The sequence below is a fragment of the Phocoena phocoena genome, chromosome 1, assembly GCF_963924675.1.
Source record: "Phocoena phocoena chromosome 1, mPhoPho1.1, whole genome shotgun sequence".
Lineage (NCBI taxonomy): Eukaryota > Metazoa > Chordata > Mammalia > Artiodactyla > Phocoenidae > Phocoena > Phocoena phocoena.
In genome coordinates, this window is record NC_089219.1 from 96,352,156 (window position 1) to 96,378,823 (window position 26,668).

At 46.3% G+C, this 26,668-nt stretch overlaps 1 protein-coding gene across 4 annotated transcripts in view; it reads left to right on the forward strand.

The window, feature by feature from the left end:
* The window catches only part of ELAPOR1 (endosome-lysosome associated apoptosis and autophagy regulator 1), a 68,795-nt gene that overhangs the window by 17,250 nt on the left and 24,877 nt on the right, over positions 1 to 26,668 (forward strand). For 2 of the 4 annotated variants that reach the window (XM_065875808.1, XM_065875815.1), the window contains exons 2-4: positions 18,018 to 18,138; positions 20,424 to 20,616; positions 26,125 to 26,272. In XM_065875808.1, the coding sequence (XP_065731880.1) occupies positions 18,018 to 18,138; positions 20,424 to 20,616; positions 26,125 to 26,272 (462 nt within the window). The remainder of the gene's footprint in view (positions 1 to 18,017; positions 18,139 to 20,423; positions 20,617 to 26,124; positions 26,273 to 26,668) is intronic. The other 2 variants (XM_065875812.1, XM_065875820.1) reach the window with 2 other exon arrangements.

Below are 26,668 nucleotides of genomic sequence, written 5' to 3' on the forward strand. Positions count from 1 at the left end.
AAGGATGGAGGTCTCACCTTCTAGAAGGATCAAGACTGTTTCTTGAAGGCCTGGGAAAGGGTGCTTCATGTGGGACTGGAGGGGTGAAGAGGGTTAGGCAGGGCATTCTGTGGGGTCGGAAGAGACAGTGCAATGCTCTCTTCTGACTCTTTTATTTTGGAGATCAGTTGTAAACCCAGGCCACTCTGAAGAAGTAAGTGACAAAGGCAGGGTGATACATTAAAAAAAAAAATATATATATATATATATATATATATATATATATATTTTTTTTTTTTTTTTTTGCGATACGTGGACCTCTCACTGTTGTGACGTCTCCCGCTGCGGAGCACAGGCTCCGGACTCGCAGGCTCAGCGGCCATGGCTCACGGGCCCAGCCGCTCCGCGGCATGTGGGATCTTCCCAGACCGGGGCACGAACCCGTGTCCCCTGCATCGGCAGGCGGACAGACTCAACCACTGCGCCACCAGGGAAGCCCTAAAAAATATTTTATTTTTAACTTTATTTTTTGGAACAGGTAATACAGCCACATGGTAAGCAATTCAAAACGTATGAAGGGCACACGAGAAAGAGCTGCATTCTCTCCTTCACATGTGTACAGATTTGTCTGATTTCTTAGCTATTTCTAGAATGAAAATTAAGTTAACTGAGGCCCAGGATGACTAGACTGCCGCTTTATGGGGCAGGGACTGGAGTCTGCTGGTGCAGAAACTTGGTCAGCTGCTGGGAGTCATTTCTAAAACCACCTGCCCCAGCACAGTTCAGCTACTCCTGCCCCCAGATCTTGACCCCGGGCTGCAGCCAAGTCTGCTTAAGCAAGAGCCAACATTTTGTTTGCTTTTAGGATCAGGTTGAACAGAGGAAGCCAGACGTTCTAGAGCTGATTCTCCGCTCACCCATCTCCAGTTTCCCCAGTGATGGCAGGAGGCTGGGTCAGAATCTCTGTTGGTGACACGTGGCAATGACCTAGGGTGAGATTGTCTCAGAGGAGAGCCTGGGATTTTTATTCACAACTTTTGCAAACAATACATCCACAGCTACACCAGTCACCAGCACAGTTTTCATTTTACAGGACAAGAGGCACCTGCCCAGGTGTCAACTCAGCCTCTCTGGTTCTCGCATCCACACATCACACTCATCAGTGCCCATAGCTGATAAGATCCCTGGGTGAGACACAGATAAGACGTCAAACATAATAAAAGAAACTGTTCCTGTCACCCTCCCTCCACCAGCAGGCTGAGACTTCCTGATTTCCTAATTTTTCCTCTAAAGAACATATTCCCATGGGTCAGAGAAACACAATGACAATGTCAGCTCCAGCCCAGGTGGTAAAATGTGGCTTCAGCCTCCACTGCCAGCTCTAAGAATACCGACGAAACAAAACAAAAAAAAAACCCCACTTCCCTCTAAGGGAGGCATTGCTTAAGAAAAAAAAAAAAAAAACTTGATTAAATTTTTTTTAGCAGGTAATTCACCCACATGGTAATCAATTCAAAAAGTTTAAAGGGGTACAGAATCAAAAGTAAATGTCCCTCCCACCCTTGTCCCCCACCACCTAGTTCTCCTGCCAGGAAGTGATCCCTGCTGCCTTCAGACTTACTCCTGAAGTTAGTTTGCACTCCTGGGGCAGCCTGTAGCCCTGGTGGCACACAGAAGACATGATGGCAGCACTGGCCATAGGCTTCTCTCTCTAGGAGAATAAAACCGGGGGCACGAGAACGCTCATGGAACAACGTGCTGGTCACAAAAGCAAGGTACCAGGCAGGCTTCCTTTAAATTAATTTCAATTATTCAGAAGGGGACCGAATGCCAGCTGTTACAAACCAGGAGATTATAGACATGGATTGGAGGTAAAAAGATAGCTAGGAAGCATTAAAAAAATCACTTCTTTTTTAGATTCTTAAAGCATGTTATTTCTCAACTGTCACTTTCTCCCTGATATTATCCTTCTGTATATATTTAGAATATTCTTACTTTGTTGTATGTATTTTATACACTAGTACCTTAGTAGACTATTATGTGAATAGCACTCCCTGGGATTGTGCAGTGTACAACCTATTCAGCTGTACACAGTGGTCCCTATAAATGCCAGGACTGCCTTGATCATATCTGTATCCCCTCACCATATTCTTAGTGAATATTTTTAGTTGAATTACTTTGAGGTAAAAAGGCACCATCTCAAAGTGTTATGGCCTTGGGCATAGAGCAGGAATAAACCGACAGATGGCTGGAGAAGTAAGCAGGGGCCAGGGAGTGAAGGCACTTGTATTTATATATTTTTATTTATTTATTTATATATTTTGGGCCACACCGCATGGCATGTGAGATCTTAGTTCCTCAACCAGGTATCGAGCCCACACCCCTTGCGTTGGAAGCGCAGAGTCTTAAACACTGGACTGCCAGGAAAGTGCCTGAAGGCACTTGTAGACCTTGTGAGGAGTCTGGTGCCAACCCTGAGGGCAACAGTGGGGCAGTGATTCAATCTGATTTGCATTTCAGATGGGTCACTCTGGCTGTAGCCTGTAGAGTGTCTTGGAGGAGAGGAGGGAGCAAAGCCCGGGAGAACAATGAGAAGGCTCCTCTAGGCAAGAAGTCACTGTTTTGACTTCATTAGTAACACTGCCGATGGGAGACCGATGCAAGAGATATTTTGGAGGCAGAAAATAGTTAGGGTCTCAGTGATTATACACAGGGCCTAAGAGAGAAAGGTGTCAAAGACATGGTTCCTGGCTTGAAGAGGTGCTAAATGTAGCAGTGTCAAAACTACAATGAGATATCACCTCACACTAGTCACAATGGCCATCATCAAAAAATCTACAAACAATAAATGCTGGAGAGGGTGTGGAGAAAAGGCAACCCTCTTGCACTGTTGGTGGGAATGTAAATTGATACAGCCACTATGGAGAACAGTATGGAGGTTCCTTAAAAAACTAAAAATAGAACTACCATACGACCCAGCAATCCCACTACTGGGCATATACCCTGAGAAAACCATAATTCAAAAAGAGTCATGTACCAAAATGTTCATTGCAGTGCTATTTACAATAGCCAGGACATGGAAGCAACCTAAGTGTCCATCGACAGATGAATGGATAAAGAAGATGTGGTACATATATACAATGGAGTATTACTCATCCATAAAAAAGAATGAAATAATGCCATTTGCAGTGACAAGGATGGATCTAGAGATTGTCATACTGAGTGAAGTAAGTCAGACAGAGAGAGACAAATATCATATGATATCGCTTATATGTGGAATCTAAAAAAAAGGTACAAGTGAACTTATTTACAAAACAGAAATAGAGTCACAGATGTAGAAAACAAACTTACGGTTACCAAGGAGGAAAGGTGGGGAGGGATAAATAGGGAGATTGGGATTGACATATACATACTGCTATACATAAAATCGATAACAAATAAGAACCTGCTGTATAGCACAGGGAACGCTGCTCAATACTCTGCAATGACCTATATGGGAAATGAACCTTAAAAAGAGTGGAGATATATATATATAACTGATTCACTTTGCTGTACAGCAGGAACTAACACAAATTGTAAATCAACTATACTACAATAAAAATTAATTTCAAAAACCCCTGAAGACCAGTATTGCCATCACAAAGTAGATGATGGCACCATTCAGTTAGATACAGAACAGCAGTGGGGAGAGCAGTTGAGAACTTTTTTTTTTTTTTTTTTTGCTATACACGGGCCTCTCCTGTTGCGGAGCACAGGCTCCGGACGCGCAGGCTCAGCGGCCATGGCTCACGGGCCCAGCCGCTCCGCGGCATGTGGGATCTTCCCGAACCGGGGCACGAACCCGTGTCTACTGCATCGGCAGGCGGACTCTCAACCACTGCGCCACCAGGGAAGCCCGAGAACTATTTTAAATGTTGGATCTGATGTGCTTGGGGCACATCAGGCAGTTACACTAGATAAGGACTGGGAGCTCAAGAGTAAGGGCTGAGCTCCAGATAGAAACTTGGAGTCATCAGTCCATGAAGGCAATTACTCTACATATGAGAGAGTTCAACTGAACCTTAGAGAAGACTAGGATTTTAATTGAACTAGAGGATGTGTAGGGAGAGGGGTGGATTTACAAGCTGAAGAAAAGAGCAAGTCAAAGAAAGCTGTGGAGTTTGGAGTAAGTGGATGCTGTTAGTGATGTGCTGATAAACGTTTAACAACTGGCTCTTTAGGGAGGGGAAGGGAAGTTCGACTTTTTAATGTTTGCTGATTTCCATGGTGTGGATACTTCCATCATAGCCAATTTTAAGCTATCAGTGTCATTGAGCATGGAGTTGGGAAGAGATGAGCACAGTCAGCTCTTGCCAACTCAGACAAGTGAACTCTAGTCCACAGCTGCATGTGGCCCTGATGGAAACAGAGGATTCTGTCAGGCGGTAGTGGCGGATCCACTTAAGAGATAAAGTGGGGCTTTCCTGGTGGCGTACTGGTTGAGAATCCAGTGCAGGGGACACGGGTTCGAGCCCAGGTCCAGGAAGATCCCACATGCCGCAGAGCAGCTAAGCCAGTACACCACAACTACTGAGCCTGCGCTCTAGAGCCTGCAAGCCACAACTACTGCAGCCCACGTAGAAGAGAAGCCACCGCAATGAGAAGCCTGCGCACCGCAACAAAGAGTAGCCCCCGCTCTCCACAACTAGGGAAAACCCACGCACAGCAACGAAGACCCAACGCAGCCAAAAATAAATAAATAAATAAATTTTAAAAAGGAGAGATAAAGTGAACCACTGGTGCGGCCATAAAGACAGATAATAACAGGTGTTCACAAGGATGTGGAGAAATTGAAACCTTCATACATTGCTGGGGGGAATATTAAATGGTGCAGCCGCTGTGGAAGACAGTTCGGTAGTTCATCAAAAAGTTAGACATAGAGTTTCCTTTTGACCCAGCAACTCCACTGAGAAGTATATTCCGAAGAGATTGAAAACATATGTTCACACAAAAACTTGCATGTGAATATTCATAATAGCATTGTTCATAATAGCCCCCAAATAGAAACAACCCAAATGTCCATCAACTGATGAATGGATAAATAAAATGTGGTACATCCATACAATGGAACATTAATGAGCCATAATATTAAGTACTGATGCATCCTACAACATGGATGAACCTTGAAAACAATACGCTAAGTAGAAGAAGCCAGATGGAAACGGCCACATATTGTAGGATTCCATTTATATGCAATGTCTAGAACAGGCAAATCCATAAAGACAGAAAGTAGATTTGTGGTATCCAGGGGCTGGGGAGATGGTAAGTGACTGCTAATGAGTAAGCGTTTGACGATTCTTAAACCCCAGTTTGAAAAACAGTGTACTAGGAGATCGTGGTGTTGCAGCTGCTCATGTATATTTGTTCCTTTGGAGTTACAGAAGCCTTGTCTGTTGACTTGGTTCTCTAGGCTAGAAGTCTGTCCTCCAGGTTCAAGCTCTCCACCATAAACAGCTAACACGTCCAAACACTAAGCTATCCTTGGAGAGTTTTGCATAAGCCAGGACCTAGATGGCCTGTTTCTTTCAGGCATGATTAAAAGCCTAGGTGAAAACATTTAATGGAACATTTTGATCTCATTAAAAACCAAGAAAGGCACATCTTTGAAATACAATCTCATAAAGCCCTGCCTTGTAGACAGATGTGTGTACCAAACTCTCACCTATCAGAAAGGGATTAGAATTTATAAAGGGACATTTTGTTTCCTGGCTACAAAGCCATTTCAATCCTAGGGATATTTACAAGCAATATGAAAAGCCCTCTGCACCTGATGGACTGGCCGCTGTTACCGAGTGTCATAAATGTCAACGACCAGGCTTTCTCCTGGAGAGATTAGCTTTGGGGGAGTTGCTGGGGGAAAAAGGACAGATGTTGTTTCATATGTATGAGTAGACTAGGATCAGAGAAGAGGGTGAGTCAGCGTGGGTGGTAAACATCAGGGGAACCGAGGAGGATCGAACTGCTGCTGTCATCTTTGCCATTAGGCCAGAAATGTCACCTGGCTCCTTTCTCCCTGTCCTATTGCCAGAAAGAGGAGAGAAGGACTGGGTGACCCCTCCACGTGCCCTCTCTTCTTTAACCAGTTGCTGGCTTCTTCTTCTTCTTTAACCAGTTTACAAAGAGCATTCCTGAACCTAATCTCCTAATTGTCTTGATAGTTTGATGTTAGTCAGTTTAGGGGGAAAGGATCTGTTAATCATCTCAGCAGAGTGTTAGCACCCCTGTTCTATGGGGGAGGGAACTGAGGTACGTGGAGATTTAATAACGGGCCCATAATCGTATAGTTTGGGGGTGTCAGGCCAAGGTGAGAGTCTAGATCTTTTGGCTGTAATCTGGAGTGTCTGCACAGCTCCAGAGCTACTCTCAAGTCATGCCTTTGCTCACCATTCAGTCACTCAACAAATACTTATTGTTTTATATTTATCATTTATTTTATTTTTTTAAATTTTATTAAAGTATGTTGATTTACAATGTTATGTTTAGTTTCTGCTGTACAGCAAAGTGACTATTTACACATATCTATGTATTCTTTTTCATATTCTTTTCCATTATGGTTTATCACAGGATATTGAATATAGTTCCCTGTGCTAGACAGTAGGACCTTGTTAACAAATACTTATTGATAGCTATTGTGTGTCAGGCCCTCTTCTGAGCTCTTTGGCTGCATCAGTGAGCAAGAACAAAGATCCCTGTTCTTCTGGAGCTTACATCTGATCTGGAGTGAGGGCAGGGGCAGAAATAGACAATAAATATGATGAATAACTAAGTTATAAAGTGTGTTTGAAGGTGATACGTGCTATGGAAAAAAAAAGTCATTCAGGATTTGAGGATCAGTGGGACTGAGGGGAGTGGATTACAACTGTAAACAGGGAGGTCAGGGAAGTAGGGATAATAGCAGGGGGGCTTGTGGGACTAAAGGGAAGATGCATGTAAAGTGCCCAGTCCAGAGCCTGGCACATGGGTGGTCATAAGCCCTCATTAGCGGCAGCTGTTATCACAGTACCAGTCCTGTCTCATAAGAGCCCCCAACCAAGACTGTGCCCAAAATGGACAAGCAGCTTAGTTACAGACAGGTTAGACCTCAGGGTCAGGGGCCTGTCTGAGCATGGTGCCACAAACTGCCCCAGCTGGGTGTAGAGACCCCGTATCTGCTTTGTGTGTTGTGTCCACGGCCAAACCAGCAGGGCAGGTTCTGCTGGGGACACCAAGCACCATCTCTGCTGTATTTGATCAGAATGGAATCTGGAATTCCAGAGTAGAATAGAAAATGTGAAAGAAGGGGCAATGTAAGGCCAGGGCCCCCCCATACTCCTGAGATCCCCAGGGCTCCTGACACCGTGTTGCTAGGCAACAGCACACAGATTGAGGACAGCTGGCAGGGGTCAGCCTGCTTGGGGTGTGTCAGCTGGTGCCTGCTCTGGGAGAGAGGGGGCATCGCTTGTAGGTAGAGGTAACAACTGACTATGTAGGAGGATTAAAGGAAGGCCAAAAAGGCATCCTTAACTCTGTGATTCTGCCTCATGCCTGCAATTTCACCTTTAGGGATTTGCTCTTTCAAGTAAAGATTGGTGTTAAACTTTTTTTGAGTGTGGAACTTTTTTTTTTTTTTTTTGTGGTACGCGGGCCTCTCACTCTTGTGGCCTCTCCCATTGCCGGAGCACAGGCTCCGGACGCACAGGCTCAGCGGCCATGGCTCACAGGCCTAGCCGCTCCGCGGCATGTGGGATCCTCCTGGACCGGGGCACGAACCCGCGTCCCCTGCATCAGCAGGTGGACTCTCAACCACTGTGCCACCAGGGAAGCCCGAGTGTGGAACTTTTGATTCAAACAAAACCTAAACTGAGAAGACTAGTATGTTAGATTTTTAAAAACAACCTTGCTCCATTAAAGTGGGGAATCCCCACTCCCCCTTGAAGGGTCTGGCTTTCTAAATCCCTAGACTCTGGAGCAGAATTTGAAAGTGCCTGGGTTAAAATATTTCAGCCCCCTGTTAAAAAGTGAACAGCCTGTTGTGGGGTAAAAATATTAAGCCATTTAAAAATTACGAATGCATTATTATAGATTTCAATGATTTTCCTGTGTGTGAGGGGATGGATAACAGACTCCTTAGAGGATCTGATGAAAACAGAAAAATGCATATACCTAAAATTCTGTATCTGGTTGTATGGGGAAAGTGGTCCAGGATCCTAGATTAAAGATCCCTGTCTTGTGTGAGATGTATTTATCTGATTTGCTTCCAAATGGGATAAATATTTAAGTCTTGAGGCATAGAAGAGTGAGTTTTGAAAGAGGGCGGAAGGAGAAAAAGATCTAGTGGGGAATCAGAATCTTGGAGGTAGAGCCCAGGAATCTGTATTTTTAATGTGATCTCCAGACAGTTGTGATAATCAGACAGATGTAGGCACCAGAGGTTGAGGGCTGGTATGTCTAGGCCTTTAGGGCCCAGGACACACTGCTACTGAGTCAGCAGTCTTAAAAGGGTGGGAAGGAGGGAGGGAGAGAAGGGAGGAAAGAGGGAGTCTCTCCAGTCTGATGGCTAGTGAACAATAGGAAATGTCCTGAGAGGTCAAGGTCACTGTGTCTCTGAGCCTCAGCGGACCATCCACCCAAAACCTGAGTGAGGACACTCCGAAGCCAAAAGAACAAAGAACAGGAGTTTGGGAAACCATCCAGCTAAGGCTGGGCCACAGAGAAAGTCTCTTTGGGGCCCTGATGTTCAAATTCTGACACTTCACCGTGGTCTTCCATGTTCTGTGCTAAGTAGAGCTCACTCCTCCCTCCCAGCGAAGGGCTGGTCTCTCCTTGACAGTCAGGATTGTTTAATGGGATCTGCTCCCATCTAGGTCAGAGGCTTTCCAAGCAAAGTGGCATCTGCAGCTGAACCAACAAATACCTACTGACCCCACTGTACCAGCTCAGGTGTTTACCTGGTGCACCCGGCCCCCATATTGACATTCTCCCCAAAGGATCTGCCCTTCAGGGATGGTGAGAGGAGAAGGGGCTGAGCCTGCAGCTGGGGGAAGAGCAGGAGGGGGCCTCCTCCAGACCCCAAGGCCTCTAGTCAGAATCCGGGTTTACTTAAGAACCTGTTTCTTGGTGCAGGCCCTGTCCCAGCCAAGACAAGCCCAAGTTGTGTTGCCTGCCTGCTTCCTTGGTGGCTGTGACTTTGTGCAGCACTGGCTCAGTGACTCTAAGACTCAGGATCTGAGACTCTGCTTGTCTCTGTCTGTTCTGTCTGTGGGGGGGCGGTGGCCGAGGGGTTACCTCTCTCCCCAGCAGTCTCTGGGCGGTGATTCTTTGTTTTACTCAAGTGTAGCCATTTATCCAAACTGAACAAGTTAAGACTTGTGCATTTCAATGTATATAAATTTTTGCTAAAAATTTTTAAAAACCTAGAAAAAATAACAACTTCGAGTGGGGAGGTGTGGATAGAAGTAAATGAGGACTGCATAGAGGTAGATGAGCAAGAATGGCAGAAACTGATAAGTATGGAGGCTGGGTGATGGGTACATAGGGGTCATCATATTCTTTTTAAAATATATATTTGAGGGACTTCCCTGGTGGCACAGTGGTTAAGAGTCTGCCTGCCAATGCAGGGGACACGGGTTCGAGTCCTGGTCCGGGAAGATCCCACATGATGCGGCGCAACTAAGCCTGTGCGCCACAACTACTGAGCCTGCATGCCACAAGAAGCCCACGTGCCTAGAGCCCGTGCTCCATAAGAGAAGCCACCGTAATGAGAAGCCTGCGCACGGCAATGAAGACCCAACGCAGCCAAAAATAAATAAATAAATTTATAAAAAAATAAAAATATATTTGAAATTTATTGTAGTAAAAAGTGAAGAAATAAAAAAGACTTAGAGGGCTTCCCTGGTGGCGCAGTGGTTGAGAGTCCGCCTGCCGATGCAGGGGACGCGGGTTCGTGCCCCGGTCTGGGAAGATCCCACATGCTGCGGAGCGGCTGGGTTCGTGAGCCATGGCCGCTAAGCCTGCGCGTCCGGAGCCTGTGTTCCACAATGGGAGAGGCCACAACAGTGAGAGGCCCGCGTACCACAAAAAAAAAAAAAAGACTTAGAAATGTCTGTTTTCTCTTAGAAATATCCTCCCCGATCAAGAATCTTAAAGAAACTCATACTCTTTACCCTAGTAATCCCACTTCTGGGAATCTCTCCAAAGGAAATAATCAGAGACACACATAAAGCTTCATTGTAGTGCTATTTAAAATAAGGAAAAATTGGACAAAACTCGATGTCTGACAACAGGAAAATGGTTAGAGAAGTTATGGTGCAAAACCTTAAAGACACAGGAGAGTGCTTGTGACCTAAAATGTAAAAAAAAGAAGAAGAAACCACATACCATATGATCTTCATTTTGTTTTTTATTTATTTATTTTAGGCTGTGTTGGGTCTTTGTTGCAGTGCGCGGGCTTCTCATTTCGGTGGCTTCTTTTGCTATGGAGCACGGGCTCTAGGCGTGCGGCTTCAGTAGTTGTGGCACGTGGACTCAATAGTTGTGGCTCACGGGCTCTAGAGCACAGGCTCAGTAGTTGTGGCGCACAGGCTTAGTTGCTCCGCAGCATGTGGGATCTTCCCTGACCAGGGATCAAACCCGTGTCCCCTGCACTGGCAGGCAGATTCTTAACCACTGTGCCGCCAGGGAAGCCCCTTCATTTTGTTTTTTAAAATGCATATGCATGTATAGAAAATGAATTTGAAAAGAAATACAATAAAACGTTACAACTAGTGATCTCTGCTTGGTAGGCTTATGGCAGATTTTAATTCCCTTTTTAATTCTAGCCTGTATTTTCAGCTCTTCTACAATTTTAACATTTATCACTTTGATAATTATTTTAAAAACTGAGAAGTGCCTTTTTTTTTTTTTTTTTGTGGTACGCGGGCCTCTCACTGTTGTGGCCTCTCCCCTTGCGGAGCACAGGCTCCGGACGCGCAGGCTCAGCAGCCATGGCTCACGGGCCCAGCTGCTCCTCGGCATGTGGGATCTTCCCAGACCAGGGCACGAACCCGTGTCCCCTGCATCGGCAGGCGGACTCTCAACCACTGCGCCACCAGGGAAGCCCAGAAGTGCCATTTTGAAGGAAGAGGGGAAAAGGTGGAAAGAACAGATTTCCATGCACACACCAACCATAACGTAATGAGGTATTGGAACTGGAAGGAATCTTAGAAGCTAGAAATCGCCTAAATCCAACTTCCTCATTTTACAAATGAGAAGACCGAGGCCCAGAGTGTCGAATGCCCAACTAACCCATTTGTTCTTAGTCTCTCTGACTGCTTGTTTTAGCAGCTCACTGAGCCCTCATGGCCCCAGGAGCTCTGCAGCCTGTGCCATACCCACAATGTTAACAACTGGAGGCCCTGTTTGGGAAGCAGCCCTTGGACTCTCCAGTCAGTCTGGGCCACCCGTTGCCAGTGTTCTTGGCCAGCTGGGCTGGAGAAATGCCCTGGCAGGAAGAAGGCCACTGAAACTCTAGACCTCACTGCCACCCAGTCACCAGTGCTTCTCCCTCGGACAGTCGTAGCCATCTCTGTCTTCTCTGCTGTGGCAGAGGTTACTTCTAGGCAGCTAGGCTATCTTTTTGTCAGGTCTGGCTTGTCATGACTTTCAAACTATCATGAGTTGAAAAAGAAACAGTGTGGTTCAATGGTTCGTGTCAAGCTGGAGTCAGAGACATGTTGCGGTCTTTGCCAGAGTCCCTAGACACTGTCTTCATCTGTTCGGACTGCTAAAACCAAATACGATAGACTGGGTGGCTTAAAACGTGAACAGTTTATTTCTCACAGCTCTGGAAAGTTCACAGTTCTGGGAAGTCCAAGATCAAGGTGCTGGCAGATCCAGTATCGGGTGAGAGCATTCTTGCTGGTTTGCAGACAGCCGTCTTCATGCTATATCCTTTCCAGGCCTGAGAGAGGGCTAGCTCTGCTTCTCTTCTTCTAAGGGCACTACTCCCTTCACGGGAGCTCCACCCTATGACTAAATTATCTTCCAAAGGCTCCACCTACAAATACCATCATTTTAGTGCTTCAGCATTCCTTCTCTGGAGAAAGTGGGGCCAACAAGAGTGTACAATGACAAATAATTGTAGAGAACGGTGGAATACTGGAAATTAGCACATGCATAAGTGTTTATAGTCTGTCTCCTCCCCATTGCATCCCTGCCCCACATTCCCCGCCTCATACACATCTACGCTGCTTGAGAGCTGTGACTTTGTCTTAGACACCACTGCTTCACCAGAACCTAGCACACAATAGGCCCTCAGTAAACACTTGTTGAACATGGAATGAGTTAACACCATTTTCCTAGAACGTCTGACATGTTCCAAGTTAACAGTATTTCCAGAATTTAAACATTTTAATTCCAAAAGAGCAGAATGTTTGAAAAAAGTAGTTTTAGCATTAATATTTATTTGCACACCTGCAATGCAATGCTTCAAAGAGTTGTCAATGGCAAACACATAAGCATCAGGGAACCACCATGGGCATCTCCAGGGAGACTGTCATGATGTCCACTCCAGTCTGTTGTCTTCCACTCCTTCCTCCACTCCTCCCTCTTGAACTTGGCCATCCAATTAGCTGACATACATAATCTTATTTGGGGGATATTTCTTAAATTTAGACTACCAGATGATCCTGCTTCTACTCTCTGGGGGACTTATTAGGATAAATCAGAGACTGGGCATGTTCCTGTAATATAACTTTTTTAAAAAATTGTGATAAAATACACATAACATAAAATGTACCATCCTAATCATTTTTAAGTGTACAGCTCGGGCATTAAGGTCATTCACATTGTTGAGCTAGCATCGCCACCATCCATCGACAGAATTATTTTCATCTTACAAAACTGAAACTCTGTACTCGGGCGCCCAGCCGCTGGCACCCACTGTTCCGCTTTCTCTTTTCCTGAACTTGACTACTCTGCGCACCTCACATACGCGGAATCAGACAGCATTTGTTCGTTTGTGGCTGGCTTATTTCACCTGGCATAATTTTCAGCTTTATGACTGCTGTGGATTTTGGCTGGGGAGGGGTACCAACGCCAGCCCTAGGTAGAGCTGAGAAGTAAGGAGGGGCTTATCCCCAGCTAGCCCACTTTCCTGCCTCATCCTTCCCTGAGTTCCCACCGACTTCAGGTCCCTACTCACGGCCAAGTGGCCTCACCCCCTCATCCCATCTCCTGCTTACCCAGAGAGAGCCTCTGATTTGCTTTGTGTGGGCCGTGTGTCCGTGCCTTGGCAGACGACAGATGGCCACCTCTTCTGACAATCCCGCCTAGACGGAATAGAATAAGGAGGGGATGTATCCTCCGAAGAGGCTCTGCTGCATGGGAGGGAACTGTGGATAGTGGGCAGGCAAGAACCGCAGGCGTCCCTGACGGGGAGGTCCTCCAACCAGGTTTAAGTGCCTTTCAGCCTTCCCATTCCACATGGCGCCAGGCTTGACTGTTTCCCCTTTGGGCCCTGTTCACAAAGGTTTTAATGCCTTGGCTTTTGTTGCAAAGTTTTCAGCAGCTTGAGTGCCAGTGCCGGGCCCCAGACACACTTTCACTGAGTGTGACTGTAGCCCACACAGGCTGCCCTCAAACACCAGCAGCCTGGAACACAGGCTACGGACTCAGATTGCCTGGGTTCGGTCCTAGCTTGGCAATCTCCAGGCTATGTGGCCTTTGAGCAGGTAACTTCACCTCTTGACGCCTCAGTTTTCCCATCAGTAAAATGGCAAAATAATAATACCTACTCCATTAAGATGTTTTGCAGATTGACAAACCTACTGCTGTAAGTGCTTGACCTGCATCTTATTTATGATCACAACCAACCTACTACCCGTGGGAAAAAAGCACCCCCTTTCTGGGCACACTGCCTAGCATGAAGAACTTGAGCTAGATTTCAACTTTACTCACACTCTGAGTTGGGCAGCTTTCTGGAGAGGCAGGTACTTGTGTGTCCCCATTTTCCAGATGAGGCAGCTGTGGCTGAGAGAAGTTGAGCCCCATGTGGTGATGGGGTGTCGAATCCCTTCTAGCTCGCCTATTTACTTAGTGCACGTGCCAGAGAAGCTAAGCACCACCTTTGCCATGGACCACATCCCTTTGGCACCAGCTCATCAGCTTACACCTTGTACATCTTCCACAGTAGATAGCGACCACGTGCCTCTCTAGCACTTAATCTGTAGACCAGTGATACAAATCTCTAGTCTCTAATCTATTACTTGGACAATCATTTAAAAAACTAAGACATGTTATTTGAAAGAAGGGGGAAAAGTGGAAAGAAGCACACATTTGCATCCAGGCACCATCCTGGCTTGGTGATTATTTTTTCATTTCAGCAGCCCACTCATTACCCAGACAGCAAGGACCCCAAACATTGTGGGTCTGAGTGAATCCTTCTTCTGGAGCTGAAAGATCAGCATTACCAATATTTGGCAAAGCAGATCCCAGCTTTGGGGGTTTTCCCTCTAATTTCTTGTGTTGCCTGGGAGCATTACATGTGGCTGGGTGATTTAGGGGAGGGCAGATTAAGTAAGATGCCCACCCCTCGTTTTCAAACCCTTCCCTTCTTTCCTCGATGAACAGGCAGCAGCCACTGCTTCCTGTGCCCCATTTAAAATTGTGATTTGTGTCATATCTTTGTGAATGGGGAGAGCAAGGAATTGTATGCTGGACATACGAATTAAATCTATTCGTGTGTCTCCTTTGTGAATCCGTATATTATGCAGACTGTATGCTCTCAAAGATAGATCACGGGTTAAACTGAGGTACTGTGGGGGAATTGATTTGTTCACAGAACTCTGAATATAATTGAGGAGCGCTGCCAGTTATGTCTCTGATTTAACTGTCTGTCTAAGCCTATGTCTTAGATGGTGAGATCGCAAAGTATAGTTCAGATTTGAAACAGCTGCAGCAGAGCCAGCCACATTGGGTGGTGTAAATATCCCCAAGTGACATGAAGTAAAGTAGCACATATTGAAAGGGAAACTTTCTAAGGTTCGGAACCAGCATTTTCCCGGCAAACCTCCCACCAGAGCAGGACCCAGGGGGCACCAAATGAAAGACGATGCAAAGAGAAGCAGGCTTGGCCCATGTGTCTCCGAGAGGCCAAATGCAGTCAGAGTGACTGAAATGATGTGCTCGAACAGATTAGATGTTTTTTGTTTGTTTGTTTGTTTTTGCGGTACGCGGGCCTCTGACTGTTGTGGCCTCTCCTGTTGTGGAGCACAGGCTCCAGATGCGCAGGCTCAGCGGCCATGGCTTATGGGCCCAGCCGCTCTGCTGTATGTGGGATCCTCCCGGACCGGGGCACGAACCCGCGTCCCCTGCATTGACAGGCGGACTCTCAACCACTGCGCCACCAGGGAAGCCCCAGATTAGATGTTTTAACACCACTTCTCAGGCCTCAGAAGCGAGCCTGGTTGCTGGCAGACAACCAACACTGCCTTGCTTAATTTTTAAATTTGGCTGTTAAATTTCTCCCAGTGTGAGTTTGTGTTTGATGGGACTTATGAGGATGGAAGATTCCTGGTAGCAAAGCCTGAGTTCTAGCTCAGGGACTTACCAGCTGTGTGACCTTGGACAAGCCATTTCACCCCATGGAGAGTGTTTACTCATCTGTGCAATGGAGGAAACGCCCCCGGCTCTGCTTGCCTTCTGGGAGTTTAAAGATCAAATAAGATGGTGTTTGGGAATGTAAAAGCACTGTGCAGATGACAGGCATAATTATGTTCGCGGACAGAACATCGAGTCCGTTCTGCCTGATTCACTCAGTTCTCCATTTAATTTACATACTGTGGATTTTACCCCTCTTTCTTGCAGCAAAACCCTTTGGAGAGTATCATTTTTAGACCTGAATTGATATATGTGTTAGTTGCCTTATTTATCCTCAGAGTCCTCTGGGATGAAGCAAAGAATGGAATTAAGAGGAAAAGTAGGGGCTTCCCTGGTGGCGCAGTGGTTGAGAGTCCACCTGCTGATGCAGAGGACATGCGTTCACGCCCCGGTCCGGGAAGATCCCACATGCCGCGGAGCGGCTGGGCCCGTGAGCCATGGCCACTGAGCCTGCGCATCTGGAGCCTGTGCTCCGCAACGGGAGAGGCCGCAACAGTGAGAGGCCCGCGTACCGCCAAAAAAAAAAAGTTAGGCTCACAATTCCCCCAACTCCTCCTTCTACTCCACATCTGCTCCCTCTGGATGAAAGTGCCCAGTTTATGCATTGCTGTCCTGAGCCACCCTGGACACAACATCTAGTACCTCTAAGTGCTGAGCAGACAATATATATTTGGTAAATATTTATAATAGAAGACAATAAAAATGGAGCTCTAAAATTGTTCTGTCATCACCCTAAGTTTCTGAAACTACAAATCAAGAAACAATATGTTTACTGTATTTCCACAAGTCTGAAATAACACTGCTTCTAAGACCAAAAGAAAGCCTATGCTTAGTAGATGGGCCTGGAGTGAATAGCATAAGGTACAGGGAACCCCTAGTGTGTCTACGGTTCCATGGAAGCCGCGAGAAGCCAGGCTAGCACAGGAGAAATAGAACTGTTTTTTATGTACCAAAAAGAAAGGAAAAACTCCATCAGTTAAAACATGACACGATGCTTCCTTAATTGTGTCAGTTATAAGCCACAACTTGATTTCACAGATGTTAAAATGTGAAAGAAATACGCATCTTAGAAGAGATGAAAGGCAGTCTATTTAACCCCTCGGAAAAGTAAAGATTTCTTTTTTTGGTTCTGATACATTCTTAGGTTAGCCAACTTCAAATTGTCTCAGTTTTAGCCCCAGCTCCTTGCATTTATATATTATGCAATCATCCTTTCATATGGGTAGAAGGGGGACATTAATTCTATTTTTCTTATGGATACAGTAATACAAAGTACTTTAGGGCTTGAATATAGTTTTTGGTAAGTGAGGATTGTAAAATGCTTATCAGAACCAAATTCACATTAATTCTTATAGTTTTTTTGTTGTTTTTTTTTGCGGTACGTGGGCCTCTCACTGCTGTGGCCTCTCCCGTTGCGGAGCACAGGCTCCGGACGCGCAGGCTCAGCGGCCATGGCTCACGGGCCCAGCCACTCCGCGGCACGTAGGATCTTCCTGGACCGGGGCACGAACCCGTGTCCCCTGCATCGGCAGGCAGACTCTCAACCACTGCGCCACCAGGGAAGCCCAAATTCACATTAATTCTATGGACTGTTGTTTATTATGAGATTTAAAAGAGGAAGAAATGTTGAAGAGTATTTGGCACGTTTATTGTGCTTTCTTTTTCCCAAGTAGTGCTTTCTGTGATTTTTGTTGTGGCTCTTGCTGTTTTATTTAATGCTTGATTTGGCAGCTTTGTTGTTGTTATTCAGTTTATTCTTAGTTCAGGTAAAGCAACTGAGCTGTGAGTTTCCATTGCACAGAGAAATTAGGCATGAATAGGCTCATGTGATGAGAACCTATCACCTGCCTGGGCTAAATGTGACATTTTCATAAAATTCGAGGTGGGAATTCATAGTTTTTCTGGAGAAAAGGAGAGAGCATGAAGAATGCAAGGAAATCAGGGAAACAGAAATACAGCTTTTGTCACAATCCTTTGTAAATTTTTCATGGACCTGTCCCTGCTCATAAATTCTGCAGTTTGGGACAAGAAAAATCCCACCTGTTTGTAGCCTGTTCTTTAGTTACCTTCTCACATTCCTCTGGCCTATCAGGACATTTATACACAACCGCAAAGAGAGTCATTTTTAAAAAAAAAGGGGGGGGGTGGTTTCTAGGAACTAGACCATGGCCGGTGGGGAGGAATGATCCAATAACCGTAGCTCGTGTACGTGTTTGATAACAATCATTTGGTTTCATGATGCCTTGTTTCCTGCCGGGGACCCAGGGCCCGTTACTGTGATGATGAGTGTCAGTAGCCATTGTGCTGGACAGGAAGTGGGTAGGAAGCTGTTAATGTTTGACCACTACTAATGCACATTTTGCCCACTCTTCTCTCATCTGCAGTCTGAGTACCACTACGAGTACACTGCGTGTGACAGCTTGGGTTCCAGGTGGAGGGTCGCCGTGCCGCATACCCCGGGCCTGTGCACCAGCCTCCCTGACCCCGTCAAGGGCACCGAGTGCTGTAAGCAGCCCTGCCTCTCAGCTTTGGCCTCTGCCCCAAGCATCCTGCCATCCAAGTTAGGCACTTCCTGACAGTGTGGCTGCCTTAAGGAATCAGATCTCGCCCCGCCCCCCTCCCACCCGGTCAGTCCTCATCCCCAAACCTCTTGAGATTTGGTGCAGAAGTGTTATTTCGTGGATGCAAACTGGGTATTTCAATTTACTTTTGTTTTATTTTCAGATTTAAATCCCATGAGGGTATAAAGTAAAAATAATTCCGGCTGTGTGCCACTTAGATATTTTCTCTGTTTGCATACATTTTCTTTTTTTGGCTGTGCATTTCTCTCCAACCTACACTCACTAGCCACAGTCACTCATTTAGGAAAGATTGTGATTTGCAGTCGTTCTTGAAAAAGAAGCCAGAGAAGATAACTTTCTGCAGAGACAGACCTTTAAAATGCACTGGGCATTACTTCAGGGAACAAGAATCTTCCCTGACTGTGGAGCTGACCATGCAGCCGGAAAGGCAGTGACTTCCCTGCAGCTCCCACCCCACCTCTGGGACTCTGCAGCTACAACTTTGCTACCACTGGCAGCTATTCCCCCTGAGCTGTTCCTTTTAGAAACGCAAAGGGGGGCAGTGGATAACAATAGAAATCAGGAACTAGAATCAAGGAATACTTGAAAATTTGGAAAGGAGGTTGAAGGCATTTAAAATCTAAAATAAGCTTAGCCTAGTGCCTGGTTCAGTAGGTGAGCAAATAAGTACTTGTTAAATCCGTGAATGGATATTGCTAAGATCTGAGTAGAACTGAGGTGTGACTAATGGAAACAAATGAGCCATCTTCAGTAAACTTGGCCAGCGTTCTTGAGCACTACGTGCACCTGCTATGTGAACCACAAAGATAAATAAGGCACAGTCTCTGCCTTCCGAAGCGTACAGTCTGGTGGAAGGAGCAGACACCCATTCATCCATTCATTTTTTTCAGCAAACATTTATGTAGCCCCTGCTATGTCTGTGCCAGTCGCTGAGCCACCGTCCCTAGAGGAGCTCAGAGCCTAGTGGGAGGCGCACATCAATATGATGTGTTGTATGAGGTGAAAAGAATGGGAGTTATGGATGCTTAGGGATCAGGAACCGCTGGGAGAACCACTTGAGCAAAAGCTTGGAGGTGGGAGAACATCAGACACATTCAGAGAAGAGCTGGGCTGGGGTGGAGGCAACACAGGGAGGGGATGGATAGGAGTAGGGTGGAGAAAGGTCTGTAGTGGGAGATCAAGCCGGAAAGTTAGGTTGGGGGAAAATTGGGGAAGAATTTGAATGCCAGGCTGAGAGCTTAATTCTATAACCCAAAGTGGGGATGGTGCCTGATTATTTTTTAAATAACAGAAATAATAGTACATATGAGTGTTTTAGAAAGATACTTCTGACCACCGAATGAGCAAAGACAAGAAACTAGTTAGGAGGACATTGCAATGGTTGAACTAACAGGTCACAAGAATCCCAACTAGTACAGTGGCAGTGGGACCAGAAAGGAGAAGACAGAGGCCAGAAACTCAAGGGGGAAGTTCAAGGCTGAAGGGCTAGGTGCCATTCAGCGGGGTCAGCACGAGAGACCATGCTCTTCACTGGAGAGCTCTCAGAATGGCTGAGGCTACCCCTTCGACCCCTTAGGAAACGAGACTGACAGGGACAAACCCAAAGTCCTGCAACAAGGCCCTAAATCTTTTCTTTTTTTTAAATATCAGCTTCGGGAATTCCCTGACAGTCCAGTGGTTAGGACTCGGCATTTTCACCGCCGTGGCCCAGGTTCAATCCCCCGTCAGGGAATTAAGATCCTTTAAGCCATGTGGTGTGGCCAATAAATAAATAAACAGACAGATAGAATAAATAGAATAAAATAACAGATTTATTGAGATATAATTTACATCAGAAGATTCACCCCTGTAAGTTATAAAGCTCAGTGGCTTTAGAATATTCACACAGTTGCATAACTATCACCACTATCTAACTGCAGAACATTTTCATCACCCCAAAACGAAACATATCCATTAGCAATCTCTCCCCATGCCCCCTCCCCCAAGTCCCTGGTGCCACAAATCTCCATTCTGTCTCTATGGATTTGCCTATTCTGGACATTCCACGGAAGTGGAATCATACAAGATGCGCCATGGCTCCAAATCTTAGTGGGGGAAACTCCCAGGTCTCCATCCTCTGCTCCTCCCCCTAGGATGCACAGAACCCACCCACTTCTCCTGCGTGGCAGCAGCCTCACCACCCACCCTTGTCCCCGCTCTGTGTTCCAGCCTTCTCTTGCAAAGCCGGGGAGTTTCTGGACATGAAGGACCAGTCGTGTAAGCCATGTGCTGAGGGCCGTTACTCCCTTGGCACAGGCATCCGTTTTGACGAGTGGGATGGGCTGCCCCATGGCTTTGCCAGCCTCTCAACCAACGTGGAGATCGAGGACAGCACCACAGATTCCACTGAGAACTGCACTTCGTGAGTTGCCCCTCTCCCCACACTCCACGCCCGCCCCCTTAGCCCCACGCCCCCCTTACCTCCCTGCTCCCCCTATTGGGGAGGGGGCTGCAGGGAGCACTTCACAGCCTCCTCTCCTGCTCCTCGGGGTGAGGGCTAAAGCAGGCCCCCACTGGACTGCTGGACATGACATCCACATCAGCCCAGCCTTACTGACCTAAGCTTACCAGCGACTGACAGGTATTTGTGACAGGTGAAAAACGCGGTGAAATAGAGACAGGTGGATAAGATCAACGAGGATTAAATGGCCCAGTCCCTTTAAAACAAAATCCAACTGGATTCCATGTGGAATTTTGGATCAGCCAATAAACTTCCTCAACTTGATTGCAACACCATGTGCAAAGCCTTGGGTATCTTCCTGGCTTTGGTGCTAGCTTCTAAAACTGGTCTGAGTGTATGGGATTGGGAGGATAAAGTGGGACCAGAGCTTTGGTCAGTGATGGCTGAGATCTTCCAAACCCTTTGAGATCCTGATGACCAGAGAATTCTCCAGCTCAGAAGGAAATCTTTTCAGTAATTGAAAGGCTCAGCCCAGAGTGCTTACAGAACGGGTGAGCTATCCTTATCAAATCTCTGCATATTTAATTCCCGGGATGGGAGTATCCTATCCCTGGAATTAAATGATGTGCCTTCTGTAGTTCAGGCACTATTCTGGATGCTTTACGTATATTATTTTCTCTAATCCTCACAAGAACCCTTGTGACAGTGAAATAGGTATTATTGTTCCCATTACACAGATGAGTAACTGGAGGCTCAGTGAGGTTCAGTGACTTGTCCTTCATTACCTAGCTTACAACTGGGGAGACTGGAATTCACACCAAGCTTTCCACTGCCCCACGCTGCCACCTTCAAATAACATTTAGTGCACGCAAGGCAATATCCAGTCCTAGAGAGGAAAAGTTGGGGGATGCATAGATGTAAAAGACAATCGTCCACTGCTGTCAAATATTGACAAAGAATACAGGAGAAAAGTACATGAAAGTTTCTCTTATACCCAAGCAATCAAAATGATAAAAAAAAAAAGGATTAATTGTATTACACCTGGATTTCTAAAGTTGGGAACAATGTCTCCCATTCCTATACTTAAATCTCCTAGAAGCACCATTGTGTGAGCCAGGCAGGAGGCCTCTAACAGTCCAATTTTAATGTTATTTTAGAGTTCAATATTGTGAGTCAAAATCATTAGTATGACAATGTTGGCAGCAGAGATAAAGCTGGAGAGGATTCAAGCTGGAAGGAGAGGGAATGTGTGGGTTAAAGACAATCAACCCCCATTTTAGTCCTAACAGAGAACGTGACTGACCCTGGACAAGGCGCAGGCCTGGCTCAGTCGGTCAGTCGCCACGCACATGCAAGCAGGGTTTTCTCCCTGTCTGGGGAAGCAGTGAAAGTCCAGAAATCATTCTCTCTCAGCGAGGCCGGATGTGGGTCTGTTCAAAACGACTTGTGTTTCCACAGCACAGACTGCTTCAGGGCCTGGATCTTAAGGCATCCCACGACATTCCTGGGAGGGGGAAAAAGGAGAAATGGAGAGGAAATGGCCACCTAGAGAGGGTTTGTGATTTCCCCACCATGCCCCAGAAAGGCCATAACAGCTGCTATCAGGCCACCAAGTGTCTGGCTTTCCTGCTCGACTGTGTATTTACCTGAATCCAAGCCCACTGCCCCCAAACTAACCCCGCCAGTGGCGCCTCCCACCTCTTCTGCCTCTAGCACCTCCCAGCTGGTCTCCGCTTCCACCCCCAGCTTCCTGCAGGCCACCGTCCCCTCAGCAGCCAGACTGATCTTCTTAAACACAAGCCCAATCACAGTACTTTGCTGCTCAAAACTCTGGATTCTGTGGATTCCCACTGGAATAAAATCCAATACATTGTCACAGCCTGCAGGGCTTCTGCCCCCTGCCCCTTCTTCCAGCCTCTCTCCAGTGCCTCTCCTCCTGCTTATAGAGCTCCAGCCAGCTGGCCACCATGCTCCCGCCCTCCTGGCGCCTTTAACACACTCTTCTCCAACTCTTCCCCCAGCTGACTCCTGCTTCACCCTCGGGTCTCTGCCTAAAAGTGACTGCCTCAAAGAAGCCATCCCTGACCCCACAGGCCCCTGTTACACACACATACATCATCTTGTATTTCTCCTTATGGCACTTACCATAGTTATTACTATGTTATTAACTACGTGATAAGTTTCTGTCTCCTCCACTAGAAATAGAATGCAAGCTCCAAGAGGGAGGTGGTCAGGGCTGTCTTGTGCTTTGCTGTGTCTCCAGTATCTAACACCTGGCACAAAGCAGACACAAAATAAATAATTGAAAACACAACAGGCCAACTGAATGGAGTTTCCATGGCAGGTTCCTGAGCCTTCAGGGGGTCATCCTTGGTTCCTGGGTAAATGTCTCAGGACTAAGGTGATGGAAACAGTCCTCAGATCCAAAACTGGGATAAGCAAAAGGGAATAAGAGTGAAAAGGGAGTCGTGGAAAGGATGCTGTACGTTCACAGAGAAGAACAGAACACCAAATGCTGTGAAGGTGAAACAAGAATGAGAGAAAGCATTAAAAAGGGTCTCAAACGTTGGAAGCCTCTAAGTTTTCCTGTACAGTTTCTTCTTTCTAACCTGAATTTATAAACAGTGCTACCCAGTGTGAGCTTGGCCGTGTGTCTGGGTGGCCACCATGTGAGAATTCCTCTTTGAAAACTTGCCTCCCTTTTCCCCAGGGCCATGGCAAAACAAAGCAGGTATAAGCAGATCACAGCTAAATGACGGGGGGCAGGTTCCTAATCTCTTCCATGCCTTGGTGTCCTCATTCTAAGAACCAGTGATAAAAATAGTACTCTTCTTAGAGGCCGTGGTAAGGATGAAACGAAATGATACTTGTAAAGATTTGGAGCGATGCCTGGCATTAGAAATCAATCAAGACATGTTATCATTGAACGTGAAACGATCTTCACCAGGGACAGCTCTGACAAAAGTCAGAATTGTGATGCATTTTGCAAATGAAATCCACTTATGGCATCCTTTGAATTATTCATCCACCTTCAGGAGTTATTTATAGCTGATGCTGTGGAGCACATCAGCTTTAAGTGCTGTCTCTTTTAACAAGGAGAACCAGTACCGTTAGGTTAGCTGGGTATCTTGGATGAGCTCAGCTTAGGTATTTTGGATATGCTTCCATTTGTGAATAACACTAACTGTTGAAGAGCTGGAAGTACCATGTTATTCTGACAAACACAGGGGGAAAACAGTGGACTAATCTGAGGTCCCCTGAACTGACCATTATTAATCACTGGAGACCTGGGCTGGTCTCAGGCACAGCAGTGAAATAGTGGGATTGTCTTTGATCACCCATTTCCCACATTCAGCTGTTTAATGCCCTGAGTCCCTCTTATGTGCCAGGTCCAGGGCTTAGCGCTAGGGACACAGAAGTGAGCAAGTTAAGTTTGGTCTCTGCCCTCACAGCATCAACGAGCCAGGCAGGAAGACAAGCAATTCAAGAAGAATTCAAGTATGACCCGAAGAGGAAGCCAAACTGCAAATAAACTAAGAAAAGATGCTCAACCTCACTTAGAGTTAAGGAAATAAGATTTAAAGCCCACTGAGACACTCTGTCCTACCGTATCATATTGGCAACAATTTTAACGTCTGACCGTTCCAGATGTGTGTGTGGGGGGGGGGGGGTTGTGGAGCCAGAACAGCTGTCTTTCGCTGCGGGTGGGTGTAGCTGACGGCAGCCACTCTGGAGCACAACGTGGCCATAGCTGGTAAAGTTGGAGGTTCACATACCCTGTGACCCAGCAGTTCTACCCCCAGACTTTCCACTCAAATATGCGTAGAAGGAGACGTGCGAGAATGTTCCTAACAAGAGTGCACGCAATAGCAAAAAACTGGAAATAATCTAGATGTCCGTCAACAAGTAATGCATAAATAAATATGGACGAACCATAGAAAGCAATCTTATGTACTGGTAAAAGTGAAAGAAGAGCTCTTATTCACATGTGACTATGGATATGGAGGAATCCCACAATCATTATACGTGTTGAGGGAAAAAAAGCAAGTTTCAGAATCCGTGAGGACATAAGATATAAAAACGTGCAAAATGCTGTCATACAGTATATTGTTTAGAAATACATACATAATTAGTGAAGGGCAGAGAACCACATGGGGACGTCAAGCACCAAATTCAGGGAAGTGATTACTTGACAGTGGGGAAAGGTGTGTGTGATGCGGAGGGGGTTGAGATTAGCCAGGGGTACACCAACACTTCTGCTGTGTTGCATTTCATAAGCAGCGTGGCGGGTCTTAAATATTTCATAACATGTTTAAATGAAATACAGGAGGACTGTGATTACGAGAAAGGGAACAGTGAGAGCTGAGGGCACACGTAGCAGAGGCAGGTAAAGGAGTCAAGGAGGACTTCTCAGATTAGGTGACGTTTGCTCTAAGACACGAGTAGGAATTAAATAGGTGGAGGGAGGAGGAAGTTTGTTCCAGGAAGAGAGAACAGTGTGTGGGAAGACCCAGAGGTGAGAGAAAGTTTGGCAGAAGAATTGAAAGAAATGCTGTAGGGCTGGAGCATAGAGAGTGGGTGAGGAGTTTGTACCCCATCCTAAGGGCAACAGGGAGTCAGAGTTTCAAGCAGGGAAGTGACAGGGTCAGATTTTTGTTCTGGAGTCTCTCTCCAGCCACACTGTGGAGAAGGGATTGGAGGAAGCAGGACTGGATGCAGGGAGGCGAGTTGGGGCTGATTCAGAGCTGAGGGACATGCGGGGAGGAGAAGGAAGAGCCCCTGGGTAGAGTAGACACAATAGAGGTATTTCGAAAACAAAATCAACATGCCTTCTCCCTTCCCCCTTCCCATAAAAACCAGTTCCTAGCAGCATCTAAAAGTGGACATTTCAAAACCAAAACCAAAACCAAAACCAAGAAAATGGGTGGATTAGACTGGATGGACTTCTGAGTTCTGAAGAATACCTTTATCTACTAACTTTCTTTGAGAGCTTTGAGTTTGGCAAACCTGGGTTTGAATCTCAGCCCTGTCACTTGCTGGCTGTGTTATACTGGGCAAGGCACTCAACAAGCCTCCGTTGTATCATCCCTTAAATGGGGACAAAATTGCATTTCCTCTTACTGATAGAAAGGAATCATGAATGTAGAATATGTAGTTCATCATCTGGGAGCTAGTAAGCAACCAATAAATATTATCTACCTCCCCCTATCCACAACCTTACCTGCCGTCTATCTTCTGGGTAGCTCTGCATAATGTGGAGGTACACCTACCTGTCCTCCTCTTGGCTGTACCTCCAGGCTCCTTGACTTGGAGGTCATTCTTCACTGAGCATTTTCAGGTGTAAGCTTCCACTTGTGAATCACAAGTCTGGAATTCTGCAGAGACCTAGCAGGACATGAGACCTGCATATCGCACAAACCCTGGTGGGCTGGGCTCCTGACAGTGAACTTGGCTCCTGTTCCCTCACAGGTCCAAGTGGGTTCCTCTGGGTGACTATATCTCCTCCAACACGGATGAGTGCACGGCCACGCTGATGTACGCCGTGAACCTGAAGCAGTCTGGCACTGTTAACTTTGAATACTACTACCCAGACTCCAGCATCATCTTCGAGTTTTTTGTAAGCCCCTGGCTGAGGGGGAAGGTGGGAGGTAAAGACCCTCCGAGGCTCACATTCATTTACAGGAATCACACGCATAGTCCTGCTCGGGAAGTTTTCACAATTGTCTTCCCTCTGGAGAGAACTGTAGTCAAAGTGAGCTGAGGCTTCAAAAGGCAAAGAGAAAGGCAGAAGTCAAAGGACCCTGGGGGGAAGAGTAGATAGAGTCTGGGAGATTCGTAGGTGTTCTGCCCTGTTCAGACATGAAAACGGCACGTAACAGCTCTGAGTTAACACGTAATTTCTTTAGTGTCCACGTACTGACATCTTGTGTGTGTAACTAGCTCCTGCCATACTTCAAATCTCATGACTTCTGAGCTCAGTCCTTCTCCCATAAGAAGGGCCCTCTGAAGGGCT